Genomic DNA, 14,894 nt, shown 5'->3' with positions numbered 1-14,894 from the left:
AGAGCAGTTAGAGGATGTGTGATCCCTTACAAGCCATGTTTGTCTTTGGGGAGCTTTATTATATCTCACTACTCTAAAGTCTATTTCAACAGCATGGGGGGAGGCAGGGTACATTGTGAATCCCAACTGGTTGACTTAGGCACGTCTTCAAGTAGACAACAGTGTTGTGGAGTCATGCCAACACTTTATCAGCACCTATGCGTTCTGGAGGGTAGGCAGCCTAGCTCTTCTCCGCTTGATGAATAATGAAAGGTAAACCAGAACATGTCTTCCTCTCTGCTTGAACGCAGCACGAACAGGAGATGCTTTTATTTTCTATTAGAAATGATGTTGATCGACAGAGTTTTCAGTTGGAAAACATTCAATATAATATCCGGAAGGATCTCATTGGGTACACTGGTTTAATCAATGTTGTTTCCACGTCGTTTCAATGAAGTGACGTGGAACCAACATGGAATAGACATTGAATTGCCATCTGTGCCCAGTGGGATCTATTATTTAAAAAGGTTTTCCAAGAGAGTGGAATTCAATATCTATGAATGTGCTCACATTCACATAACCATGCCCACTCATGGACACCCACACACACAATCGTATGAAGTCATAAGAGATGATTCATGATTCCAGGTTAGAGGCTGCTGAGCAGGTTGAGGACTTTAAGCTTAGCGACTTAAATGGCTATGTTAAAAAAAAGAATACATTTCTCCACGCTGTTTAATGGATCCCCAGAAGAAAGATGGGAGACATTAAGTGAGGACAGGGACGGAGTGCACTCAGCATGGCCCCGGCATGCCTCCTCAGCCGGAACATTTCAGTGTGAAGATCCACTTCTTACAACGCTTCCCTGACACCGCAATGCATCATGGGAGCCAGCCTGGCAGAAGTTCAAGGTGATGTGTCTCGAACCCTGACAACAGCGCTGGGCATTTCCATTAAAAACCACACAACTCAACATTACGACCTCTGCTTAAGGGCCTAATGCCTTTTTCTTCACCTCAAGAAAAAGAAAAACACAACAGTTGCAGTTTTTAGAAAAACGCAACAGTTGCAGTTTTTGACAAATGCATCATGAGTTTGCACAAACAGGCAAATAAGTTAAGTTTGTTAAGTGCAGTTTTCTGTGTGCACGAAGATCCTGAAAAATAGAGACAGTGTGGCTGGTGGGTAATGAGGTTGATAGTAAGGGAGTAGTAAGGGAGTCTGAATGGCTTGCTCCTTCCTCCCGTAAGCATGACATATTCACATCGTTTCCTTTCCATGGGCGCAGCGGGAATTTATATCCGTTGTCGATATGTTCTCATCAACAGCACAGTGTCATGTCACTTTTACTACATCAATTAGCCACGTGCAGAATGTCAATCACCTATTACCCTATGGCCAATGAGCACAGCTGAATAATGCAACTTTACCGCTTGCTATTTGATCACTCTCCTATATGTTCTTTTTACATGCTCACTAAGAACTGCTCTCTTCTGACCAATGGGAATACATCTTGTGATGTACTTAAATGAAGGACTCGTTTCTCTCCGATTCAAATCAATTTTATTATCCCACCAGGATGAGTAATGTCCTGTAAAAGGCTTTCAAGTTTTAGGAGGATGCGTTTTGTGTACAAGTTGGAGGCTGATTCTTGATCTATACCAATTATCCTTCCCACCGTATTAATCAAGCGCTGAAGCTGCACTCGCATGTTTCTGAACACGCATATCAGACCAAAGGACAGCACACTCTGCAGGACAGATTCATAGAACATTTGTAAGATATGACTTTAGACAATAAAATGGTTCAGTTTGCGTTAAAAAAAACATTATCTGTTGAAATGTCTTTATCTTTGCAAAGGCACAGTCATTGAAGTTCAGTTTATTATCTATTTTGATATTTCTCAATTGCGTCTTATAGCAAAAGGCTCACAGCCGACCCTTCACTTCCCCAATGCCACCAGCTGATCATTGGATCCTCTTTCTCACAGATGGGGGAGTGGTTTTGATGCCAGCTACCCCGCATAGGGCTACCGGCATCACAGCATCTGGCTCAGAGGATCATCCCTCGGGAACGAGGCCCCTCCCCAAACTATTTTAATTCCTTTTCATACTTTCATGTTGTCTTTGTTGTTCATTCGGTTAGCCTGTCCTCGATTGTATTGGGTTACGGGTGCTATACAGGGTTTCTACTAGAGCCTTGAGGCTGTACTGACAAAGGAAACCAACACCATGATCATAGCAGCGTAAACTCACAGAAACACTCCCTTATCTCCCTTGTGCACCCATACCACCTGACTACTGTGATGTGTTGTTCATTACATGTGAACACACACACACACACACACACACACACACACACACACACACACACACACACACACACACACACACACTCATACACTCATACACTCACACACAGTCTCACTCACACACTCACACACAGTCTCTCACACACAGTCTCACACACAGTCTCACACACACATACATAAACACACACGCACAGGCCAGCGACTGATGTACACTGTGCCTTTCCTAGGGCAGGCTTCGAGAATTATAACACAATCATTTTAAATGGAAAAGCAGAGGTCAGGGAGGATAACTGGTTGATTGCTGGTATGTGTGTGTGTTTATGTGTGTGAAACCTACTCCATCACCTGTATGTGAATCACGCCCGTCACCAGCTGCGTCTGCGATTACAGTGATAGATGTGACTGGGGCTGTTTTTCTCCAAGGTCTGTCTATCTGACTGAGGAGTGATGGTCTCTGCTGGGACTAGAGGACTACAAGGAGTGGTGAACCTGCCTGCAGAACAGGAGCACTAGAAAGGGAGGATGATAGCAGTAGAAGTGGTCCCATCTCAAGACCTCACTATTTACTTTGTTATTTAACTCAATACACACACTAGTCTGTATGACAACTCCATCTGGTCATCATTACACTGAGTTTATTTGACATTTATCCACCTTTGGACAACAATGAGGACAGAGGACAGGGAATAGGGGTGCGGGGAACAGGCAGCGGTGCAGGTGCTCACCAGTGAGTGGGTGAACTCTGGGGCGTGGTCGTTCTTGTCTGTGATGGTGATGGTTGCCGTGGCTGTTCCCGTCAGTCCCACGTCTCTTCCCTTCATGTCCTGGGCTACGATCTCCAGCTCGTACTGCGTGGTGGGCAGCGTCTGGAGGGACAAACACACAGATACACACAGGGTCATAAAAGCCTGTCATTATCAACCATTCATTTCAGGGGTTATACACAACACAATCATCATTAGGCACAGGATTCGTTGAGGGAGATCAAATGAATCCACTGAGTACAAAATGCTAACAAATTATTGACTGACTGACTGAGAAAAAGCAATTAAGATGCAGTTGAGACTGCATGATTGTAACGTTGGTGTGGATTCATTTCAGAGCAAGCGTATTATAGATCTTCTCAGAACCAAGTAAAGTTGCTAGTATGGTTTCCTGTCTGGGGGTGGTAGTGCAGTACTCTGTGGGTGACTGTACATCTCCAACATGACAACCTTTTCCTAATATACATTTAAATAGAACTAAGCAGATGTCAAGTGTCTGTTATAATCGAAGCGCATCACATTATAGAAATCAACACACACCCACATCATCTCTTGACAAAGTCAGGCATCCAGGTCTTGTGTAAACCAGATGAAACAATGTACAGTCTGTGCAGAACACCTTTCAGCACACATGATTGCAAATAGAGGTATGGAAGTATGACAGACAGTAGTTTATGTTTACACTTTTTGAAATAGCCAGGGGGGTGGGTCGTTTCAATGTGTCTCCTTCAATGACTCAGAAGACATGAAGTTAAGGTATGCTTGGCAGACATGACATTTTTCTTTACATTTTCTGTAGACTCCCAGCTTTCATTTATTTAACTAGGCAAGTCAGCTAAGAACAAGTTCTTATATACAACGACGACCTAGGAACAGTGGGTTAACTGCCTTGTTCAGGGCAGAACAACATATCTTTACCTTGTCAGCTCGGGGATTCAATCTTGCAACCTTGCGGTTACTGGCCCAACGGTTACTGGCTCTAACCACTCGGCTACCTGCCACCCTCATGATGAGCTGCATTAAAAGAAAAGGGATACTCTTTGGAGCTTGGCTTTCCCACGTAATTCTAAGGTGAGCGAAGGCAATGGGGAGGGACCCTGGAGGACAGACGCTGGCCAGGCATTAGAATAAGTTGGAGAAGTGGAGTGTGATTGAGGTGCAGGTTAAAAGTCCAGTTCAATTTGGGATACGAAGCTGTGCATACAGCATAGATTATTTGGTTGCAACTTTACAAAGCAAAGTGTATTCATCATTTTCAGAATCACAATACTAATATGTCATCCATCTGTTTCACTAAACTCTCCAGAATCCCACATCTCGGCATCTCCTCTCTCGCTTACCCACAATGCACCACACCCTCCCATCTTCATCTCCCTTCCCTGCCAGCTCGGAACACCTCAGCACATCAGTCACTAAAAGGCACTATGAGATGAAGCTATACAATCTACTCACAGAAATGTTTCAAAGCAAAGACATCATCACTATACTATTCCATTCATTTTCATTCTGTAATGAAATTGAGAGTCATGAGATGGGGAAATGGAACTACTAATACTAGCTCTAATTGGCCATTTGTGTGACGACCCCGCCCCCGTCCCCAACCCTGACCAACCCCTCTCCTGTCTCTGCTTTTCCACTGGTCTCATTAGAGATGCTCTATGCGAACCACACACACACACACACACACACACACACATACACACACACACACACACACAACTGCAATTGCTCATCACTGGACAATAGTGTGACATCACCTGCATCCTCTAAGCTCTTTGTCTCCACTCGCTCTCTTTTTAAAACTCCATTTTCCTCTTCACGCCTCACAGATCTCTCACATAGCCTGGTAGTAACAGCCTAAAACGGGGCTTCTCCACAGGGGTGCCAGGCAGGATCCTTGAGACCCAGAGAGGAGAGGAGATGAGGCAGTATGCTGCTCCCATCACTGATAACACTGGGATCATTCACACCCCAGGCAGGGGGACACCAGACGATCAATGCCCCTCAGGCGCTTTTTAATAATCATGTCAACACATAGAGTGATAGTGTAACATAGACACTGGAAACAGTACAGAAAGTCTTACTGGAAGTTCCCTGCTGGGTATGTATAGTTATACAGTATATGAAACACATGTTTCTCTATTATGGTGAAACATAAGCTGCTCTATTACAGCATCCTATAATCAGACAAAGTAGTTGACTGTGGCACTCTTACAGCACTGTAACGTTAGAGAATACAGTACAGTGCCTCCCATATTTATATCATTTGGAGTCCACTCCTCTAGCCGTGATTATGATGTGATATACAGTACAAACACTGAGCTCTCCCATGACTACAGTATGATGCAACAGGAACTGTCCTATTATTGTATCTTATTACAAGTCCCTGTATGTTCTCCACAGTGTGTTCACCACAGTGTGTTCTCTCCACTGTGTGTTCTCCACAGAGTCTTCTCCACACACAGAGTGTTCTCCACGGTGTGTTCTCCACGGTGTGTTCTCTCCACTGTGTGTTCTCTCCACTGTGTGTTCTCTCCACTGTGTGTTCTCCACAGAGTCTTCTCCACACACAGAGTGTTCTCCACGGTGTGTTCTCTCCTCGCAATACCAGGGAGGCAACTTGTAAACATGGCACAGCTTAGCACAGCAGGAGACTCTTCACATCAATCTGCAGTAAATCTAGGCTCCTTTGACCCACCCACTTAACCACTCTCCTCCTCTACTCCGCTCTTTCACTCCCACGCCCAACGCTCTACCCAGTGCCAGACATAAATCTTCATCCCTCTCTAATAAACAAAAAGCTGTTGTACTGGTGTCCCTGTCTGCCTCAGACTCCTCCCTGGTGTCTGTTCTGTCCACCCAGGGTGGGTGTACTGTATGGCTGCATCTGAAATGGCATGCTATTTCCTATTTAGTGCACTGTTTTTGACCAGAGCCCTATGCGGGCCTTGGTCAAAAGTAGTGCACTATAGGGAATAGGGTGCCATTTCAGACGCACAGTATGTACACAGGAGGCAGCAGCACAGGAGGTGTTCACCTCGAAGATAGTAGGTGACAGAAGTGTCTGTGACAGACTGCTGAGGATATATCAAACCCTCATGAACAGATGGTCTTCCACAGACCTGTGAGTGGAGAAAAACCCAGCTCCATACATCCTCCACCTGCAAAAGTGGGCTCAGAGACACTTCATCTCACTGAGTCCTAAAGTGGCGTGACAACTTCTTAATGACCAGTGTCTCTCAAGTTTACGCTATTAGAGATCTCTGGAAATACTTCACTAACTTGGGACACTTTCTATGATAAGAAGGTCAGTGAAATATACAGTTATGTCTTGAAATGTGCTTACATTGACGAATACACGGTTACGGTGACTGAGTTAATCAGGAAGTGTATAGGAGATTTTGTACCCACTGAGACTATTAAAACCTACCCAAACCAGAAACCGTGGATAGATGGCAGCATTTGTGCAAAACTGAAAGCGCGAACCACTGCATTATAACCATGGCTAGGTGATTAGGAATATGGCCAAATTCAAACAGTGTAGTCATTCTGTCACGTTCTGACCTTAGTTCCTTTGTTTTGTCTTTATTTTAGTATGGTCAGGGCGTGAGTTGGGGTGGGCAGTCTATGTTTGTTTTTTCTATGTTGGTTTCTGTGTTCGGCCTAGTATGGTTCTCAATCAGAGGCAGGTGTCGTTAGTTGTCTCTCTGAGAATCATACTTAGAGGTAGCCTTTTTCCACCTGTGTTTCGTAGGTGTTTATTTTCTCTCTTTGTGCATGTCGCCAGACAGGACTGTTTCGGTTTTCGTTCGTTCCCTTTATTGTTTTTTGTATTTCAGTGTTCAGTTTGATTAATTAAATATTACATAATGAAGACTTACCACGCTGCAAATTGGTCCTCCGATCCTTCTCGCTACTCCTCCTCAGAAGAGGAGGACGAGATCCGTTACACATTCCCTCCGTAAGTCAATCAAACTCCTCTCTCTCGGAGGACCTGAGCCCTAGGACCGTGCCCCAGGACTACCTGACATTGGGACTGCTGGGGGCCACCCAGCGAGCGGTCGCATCTGCACTCGGTCCGCAGGTAGTATTACATTTCATTACATTTCATTATAGTACAACGGTTTGATTTGTCTAATCTTAGCAATTTCTTCTTAGCTAGCTACACAGCCGTCTTTGTATCATAGATAATTGCGTAATTATCGTATTTCGTCGTCCTAACGCAGTCTACACTGCCCTGCAGCTAGCCAGCTAGCTAACGTCCACCGTTAGCTAGTCCACCGTCTACCGATTAGCAGCACAACTATTACACTCAACTGAACGACTTGATTAGTGTAGTGTTAGCTAGCTACATAGTTGTCTTTGCTGTCTTCGTACCCAAGATAATTGTGTAGTTTAGAGTGTGTAGTTTTATGTCGTCCTTAACATAGGAGACTCTGCTAGCTAGCCAACAGCTAGCCAACGTCTACCGAACAGAACTTCTGCACTCAACAATCCGGTCGCATTTCGCTTCGCTCCACAGGTAGTATCACATTTTTCATTTAATTTCATTACAGTACAACGGCTTGATTTGTTTGATCGTAGCTAGCTACATAGCTAGCTACATAGCCGTCTTTGTATCAAAGATAATTGTGTAGTCTAGAGCGATTTCCTAGGTTAGCTAGCCAGCTATTGTCGTTCTTTTAACGCAACGTAACGTAATCAACACTGCTAGCTAGCCAGCTAGCCCCGAATAGCAGCACAGTAGAAACTATTACACTCAACGGAACGACTTGATTAGTGTAGTGTCAACAACGCAGCCAATGCCAACTAGCCTACTTAGTCAACAACGCAGCCTCTGCCAGCTAGCCTACTTCAGCAGTACTGTATCATTTTAATCATTTTAGTCAATAAGATTCTTGCTACGTAAGCTTAACTCTCTGAACACTCGTGACGTGTAGTCCACTTGTCATTCCAATCTCCTTTGCATTAGCGTAGCCTCTTGTGTAGCCTGTCAACTATGTGTCTGTCTATCCCTGTTCTCTCCTCTCTGCACAGACCATACAAACGCTCCACACCGCGTGGCCGCGCCACCCTAATCTGGTGGTCCCAGCGCGCACGACCCACGTGGAGTTCCAGGTCTCCGGTAGCCTCTGGAACTGCCGATCTGCGGCCAACAAGGCAGAGTTCATCTCCGCCTATGTCTCCCTCCAGTCCCTCGACTTCTTGGCACTGACGGAAACATGGATCACCACAGACAACACTGCTACTCCTACTGCTCTCTTCGTCTGCCCACGTGTTCTCGCACACCCCGAGAGCTTCTGGTCAGCGGGGTGGTGGCACGGGATCCTCATCTCTCCCAAGTGGTCATTCTCTCTTTCTCCCCTTACCCATCTGTCTATCGCCTCCTTTGAATTCCATGCTGTCACAGTTACCAGCCCTTTCAAGCTTAACATCCTTATCATTTATCGCCCTCCAGGTTCCTCGGAGAGTTCATCAATGAGCTTGATGCCTTGATAAGCTCCTTTCCTGAGGACGGCTCACCTCTCACAGTTCTGGGTGACTTTAACCTCCCCACGCCTACCTTTGACTCATTCCTCTCTGCCTCCTTCTTTCCACTCCTCTCCTCTTTTGACCTCACCCTCTCACCTTCCCCCTACTCACAAGGCAGGAAATACGCTCGACCTCATCTTTACTAGATGCTGTTCTTCCACTAACCTCGTTGCAACTCCCCTCCAAGTCTCCGACCACTACCTTGTATCCTTTTCCCTCTCGCTCTCATCCAACACTTCCCACACTGCCCCTACTCGGATGGTATCGCGCCGTCCCAACCTTCGCTCTCTCTCCCCGCTACTCTCTCCTCTTCCATCCTATCATCTCTTCCCTCTGCTCAAACCTTCTCCAACCTATCTCCTGATTCTGCCTCCTCAACCCTCCTCTCCTCCCTTTCTGCATCCTTTGACTCTCTATGTCCCCTATCCTCCAGGCCGGCTCGGTCCTCCCCTCCCGCTCCGTGGCTCGACGACTCATTGCGAGCTCACAGAACAGGGCTCCGGGCAGCCGAGCGGAAATGGAGGAAAACTCGCCTCCCTGCGGACCTGACATCCTTTCACTCCCTCCTCTCTACATTTTCCTCTTTCTCTCTGCTGCTAAAGCCACTTTCTACCACTCTAAATTCCAAGCATCTGCCTCTAACCCTAGGAAGCTCTTTGCAACCTTCTCCTCCCTCCTGAATCCTCCTCCCCCTCCCCCTCCTCCCTCTCTGCAGATGACTTCGTCAACCATTTTGAAAAGAAGGTCGACGACATCCGATCCTCGTTTGCTAAGTCAAACGACACCGCTGGTTCTGCTCACACTGCCCTACCCTGTGCTCTGACCTCTTTCTCCCTCTCTCTCCAGATGAAATCTCGCGTCTTGTGACGGCCGGCCGCCCTACAACCTGCCCGCTTGACCCTATCCCCTCCTCTCTTCTCCAGACCATTTCCGGAGACCTCCTCCCTTACCTCACCTCGCTCATCAACTCATCCCTGACCGCTGGCTACGTCCCTTCCGTCTTCAAGAGAGCGAGAGTTGCACCCTTCTGAAAAACCTACACTCGATCCCTCCGATGTCAACAACTACAGACCAGTATCCCTTCTTTCTTTTCTCTCCAAAACTCTTGAACGTGCCGTCCTTGGCCAGCTCTCCCGCTATCTCTCTCAGAATGACCTTCTTGATCCAAATCAGTCAGGTTTCAAGACTAGTCATTCAACTGAGACTGCTCTTCTCTGTATCACGGAGGCGCTCCGCACTGCTAAAGCTAACTCTCTCTCCTCTGCTCTCATCCTTCTAGACCTATCGGCTGCCTTCGATACTGTGAACCATCAGATCCTCCTCTCCACCCTCTCCGAGTTGGGCATCTCCGGCGCGGCCCACGCTTGGATTGCGTCCTACCTGACAGGTCGCTCCTACCAGGTGGCGTGGCGAGAATCCGTCTCCACACCACGTGCTCTCACCACTGGTGTCCCCCAGGGCTCTGTTCTAGGCCCTCTCCTATTCTCGCTATACACCAAGTCACTTGGCTCTGTCATAACCTCACATGGTCTCTCCTATCATTGCTATGCAGACGACACACAATTAATCTTCTCCTTTCCCCCTTCTGATGACCAGGTGGCGAATCGCATCTCTGCATGTCTGGCAGACATATCCGTGTGGATGACGGATCACCACCTCAAGCTGAACCTCGGCAAGACGGAGCTGCTCTTCCTCCCGGGAAGGACTGCCCGTTCCATGATCTCGCCATCACGGTTGACAACTCCATTGTGTCCTCCTCCCAGAGCGCTAAGAACCTTGGCGTGATCCTGGACAACACCCTGTCGTTCTCAACTAACATCAAGGCGGTGGCCCGTTCCTGTAGGTTCATGCTCTACAACATCCGCAGAGTACGACCCTGCCTCACACAGGAAGCGGCGCAGGTCCTAATCCAGGCACTTGTCATCTCCCGTCTGGATTACTGCAACTCGCTGTTGGCTGGGCTCCCTGCCTGTGCCATTAAACCCCTACAACTCATCCAGAACGCCGCAGCCCGTCTGGTGTTCAACCTTCCCAAGTTCTCTCACGTCACCCCGCTCCTCCGCTCCCTCCACTGGCTTCCAGTTGAAGCTCGCATCCGCTACAAGACCATGGTGCTTGCCTACGGAGCTGTGAGGGGAACGGCACCTCAGTACCTCCAGGCTCTGATCAGGCCCTACACCCAAACAAGGGCACTGCGTTCATCCACCTCTGGCCTGCTCGCCTCCCTACCACTGAGGAAGTACAGTTCCCGCTCAGCCCAGTCAAAACTGTTCGCTGCTCTGGCCCCCCAATGGTGGAACAAACTCCCTCACGACGCCAGGACAGCGGAGTCAATCACCACCTTCCGGAGACACCTGAAACCCCACCTCTTTAAGGAATACCTAGGATAGGATAAAGTAATCCCTCTCACCCCCCCTCCCCCTGAAAAGATTTAGATGCACTACTGTTCCACTGGAGGTCATAAGGTGAATGCACCAATTTGTAAGTCGCTCTGGATAAGAGCGTCTGCTAAATGACTTAAATGTAATGTAAATGTAAACAGGCAAAATGTCAGCACAGAGACAAAGTGGAATCGCAATTCAACGGCTCAGACTCAAGACGCAGGGTCGACAGACAATCACGGATTACAAAGGGAAAACCAGCCCGGTAACGGAGACCGACATCTTTCTTCCGGACAAGTTAAACACCTTCCTCACCTGCTTTGAGGATAACACAGTGCCACCGAGGCGTCCCGCTGCCAAGGACTATGGGCTCTCCTTCTCCGTGGCCGACGTAAGACATTAAAGATTGTAAACCCTCGCAAAGCTTCCAACCAAGACGGCATCCCTAGCCGTGTCCTCAGAACATGTGCAGACCAGCTGGCTGAAGTGTTTACCAACATATTCAATCTCTCCCTGTCCCAGTCTACTGTCCCCACTTGCTTCAAGATGTCCACTATTGTTCCTGTACCCAAGAGAGCAAAGGTAACTGAACTAAATGACTATCGCCCCGTAGCACTCACACCTGTCATCATGAAGTGCTTTGAGAGGCTAGTTAAGGATCATATCACCTCCACCTTACGACACCCTAGACCCACTGGAATTTGCTTACTGTCCCAATAGATCCACAGACGATGCAATTGCCATCGCACTGCACACTGCCCTATCCCATCTGGATAAGAGGAATACCTATGTAAGAATGTTGTTCATTGACTATAGCTCAGCATTCAACAACATAGTACCCTCCAAACTCATCATTACGCTCAGGGCAATGGGTCTGAACCCCACCCTGTGCAACTGGGTCCTGGACTTCCTGATGGTCTGCCACCAGGTGGTGAAGGTAAGAAACAACACCTTCACTTCACTGATCCTCATCACAGAGCCCCACAAGTGTGTGTGCTCAGCCCCCTCCTGTACTCCCTGTTCACCCATGACTGCATGGCCACGCAAGCCTCCAACTCAATCATCAAGTTTGCAGATGACACAACAGTTAGAGGCCTGATTACCAAAATGACTGTATTTTAGTCAATGCCACTCCGACATTGCTCGATCTAATATTTATATATTTCTTAATTCCATTCTTTTACTTTTAGATGTGTATATTGTTGTGAATTGTTAGATACTACTGCACTGTTGGCGCTAGGAACACAAGCATTTCGCTACACCCATAATAACATCTGCTAAATATGTGCATGTGACCAATCACATTTGATTTGATTTAAAGAGCTTTCACGAATGAGATCTCAGTGTGCCAGCGATTATTTTAAAGTGGAGATGACATGTTCTCTGTCAATGCAGCAATCATATTTTTTCAAAGAAATAAAGAATAACATGGGTCATTGCAGTTAAAGCAGCCAGCCACGGGACTGAACAAAACTTCAATGAAATTGAACATATCAAATTAAATGACAGGTTTTTAGAAATATGAATCCCATCATGTGGTCATCTGATTTTCTCTTAAAATAATTCCACATCTTCCAGGAATAATGCCTCCTCCATCACAAAGGAGGTAGAGATGGGAGCTCAGAGTCAGACAGACGGGTTGTGATCCACTATCTCAGATACCACATTACCTTCTTGAATAGGTGTGATGCCATTACTACATTTCCAGAGCTCTTTTTGTTCACTCTGGGCCCTTCAAAAGAAGATGGCTCCCCTTGCCAACCCTGTAGGTATTCTTCTGTCCTCCTTTCAGTGCCCAGGAACATAATGACAGACACAAAAGGCTTAGAAAATCCAACTGGAATCATATGAATATCCCTAAAGACACTCTGTCTCACAGAGCAACACTATTTCGCCTCTCCTTTTATTCCCTATTCTCCTTGTCTTTCATGGAATTCATACCATTGTTAAAATGTAATGTTTTTCCAGTGACTTTCTCACTGTCTAATCAAATAAAGTCTAACTTGGCTTAACTAAGTTCTAAGCTTTTGAATATGACTTTTTTCTTACCTTTCTCTTTTCCTTTAATCATATCCCATTCCCTATTCTGTCTGTTTATTTACTTTTCCCTCTGTGATTCCATCTTTGTTCAGCCTACTGTATCTCTTTGAATGTCAGCTACCCCTCAAGCGTTCTCTGTGTTGTATTCCGTAAAACAGGGTACATCCTTTCTGCTAGTCTTTCTGATATCTTCACTGACATATTCTTCTGATCAACCCCTCCCCAAAATTACATGTATCATCCTGAGTAGCGCAGTGGTCTAAGGCACTGCATAGCAGTACTAGCTGTGCCTCTAAAAATTCTGGGTTCAAGTCCAGGCTCTGTTGCAGCTGGCCACGATGGGGAGACCCATGAGGTGGTGCACAATTGGTCATCTGGGATAGGGGAGGGATTGGCCAGCAGGGAGGTCCTTGTCCCATCGTGCACTAGTGACTCCTGTGGCGTGCTGGGTGCAGTACACGGTCGCCAGGTTTACGGCATTTTCTCCGACACATTGGTGCGGCATTGTGTCAAGAAACAGTTTGGTTGGGTTGTGTTTCGGAGGATGCACGGCTCTTGACCTTCGCCTCTCCCTAGTCCGTAAGGGAGTTGCAGTGATGAGACAAGACTGTAACTACCAATTGGGGAGAAAAAGGGGTAAAACAAATTACATGTATAATGCCATCTCTTCAGTTTTGTCATTAACCAAGCACCTTTATCCCGAGGTTTTGCTGAGGTACGAAAGTGGTAGCCAGCTGAAGATTTGTTTTGAATCGCTGCTGATATGAAACCGCTGTCAGACTGTAAAACACATTCACTGTCCGTCCTTTTGGTAGATAGATCAGCATGGAGAGCGAGAGAGAGAAAGAGAAGGAAGGATGCAGTAAAAATGATCCCTGTCAGTTACTCCATCCTCTACTAGTACTGTGCCATCTTCCACAGAAATATAAGACTCTTGGCATTCGTGGCAGCAGGTAGCCTGGTGATTTGAGCATTGGGCTAGTAACCAAAAGGTCCCTTGTTTGAATCCCTGCACCTAAAAGTTGAGAAATCTGTTGTTGTACCCTTGTGCAAGGCTCTTTCACTCTCTGGACTTGATATGAATTGGAATAAGAGCATTGATCTGAGGATAAACCCAGATCTCTGGTTACTACTTATACCATATTAGTAGTTTGTTTTTCTCAATCAAACTTTATTTTAACCTCATCTATAACAAAGTTACTGCCAATGGCCCAGGGCCAGGCCCAGAGAGGCATTAATGGACAATACAGTACACAATATCACAGCTCAGCTCATCAGATCATGGCATATACTGTAGTCTCCAGCCAGCCCCATCTGGATCTGCTCAGAGGGGAGCCAGCCTGATAGGCAGTGAGCGAATCACACCAGGGGATCCAGCTCAGGCACATCACTCTGAACACTAGAAGGTAACACACAATGCTCTCACAACCTTGAAGAGGGCTTGATACCATACCAGAAATAGCAACATGGCAGCATTGTTTTTATAAAAAACGGAGATGGCTGAGAGACAGGTAGGAGATATCACAGCCCCTCTCTGTTTACCCAGGAGAGCTTACTTGGCTCTCTGCACTACCTGAACGTAATGAGGGGCCTTTGAAAACAAAAGCTGACTGTCCTTAGTTATAACAAAACTCTCTCTCTCTCTGAAAAAAAATACATAGTGCCAGCCCACGTCAAATGTGCCATTACTAGCTGGCAGGAGTGTATAGGTGTGCTCCCAGTACCCAGCATGCACCACAACATATATTTGATTATTCGCCATGCCAACATCACATGGCTCTTTTCAGGGCACTTGAGAGGTAAAATAAATTACGACACAATAATGAAACAAAGAAAACATTCTATTTGATAATTTCTTTAGTTGAAAAGGACAAGAATTGTAGTTGT

At 46.5% G+C, this 14,894-nt stretch overlaps 1 protein-coding gene across 1 annotated transcript in view; it reads right to left on the bottom strand.

Moving 5' to 3' along the window:
* The window catches only part of cdh13 (cadherin 13, H-cadherin (heart)), a 554,022-nt gene that overhangs the window by 108,390 nt on the left and 430,738 nt on the right, over positions 1-14,894 (bottom strand). The window contains exon 8 of the mRNA XM_065022614.1: positions 3,016-3,156. Coding sequence (XP_064878686.1) covers positions 3,016-3,156 — 141 coding nt within the window. The remainder of the gene's footprint in view (positions 1-3,015; positions 3,157-14,894) is intronic.

This window comes from Oncorhynchus nerka, linkage group LG9a (genome assembly GCF_034236695.1).
Source record: "Oncorhynchus nerka isolate Pitt River linkage group LG9a, Oner_Uvic_2.0, whole genome shotgun sequence".
Classification (NCBI taxonomy): Eukaryota; Metazoa; Chordata; class Actinopteri; order Salmoniformes; family Salmonidae; genus Oncorhynchus; species Oncorhynchus nerka.
Note: the sequence above shows the minus strand (reverse complement) of the source record. Positions and strands in the feature narration are given on the sequence as shown.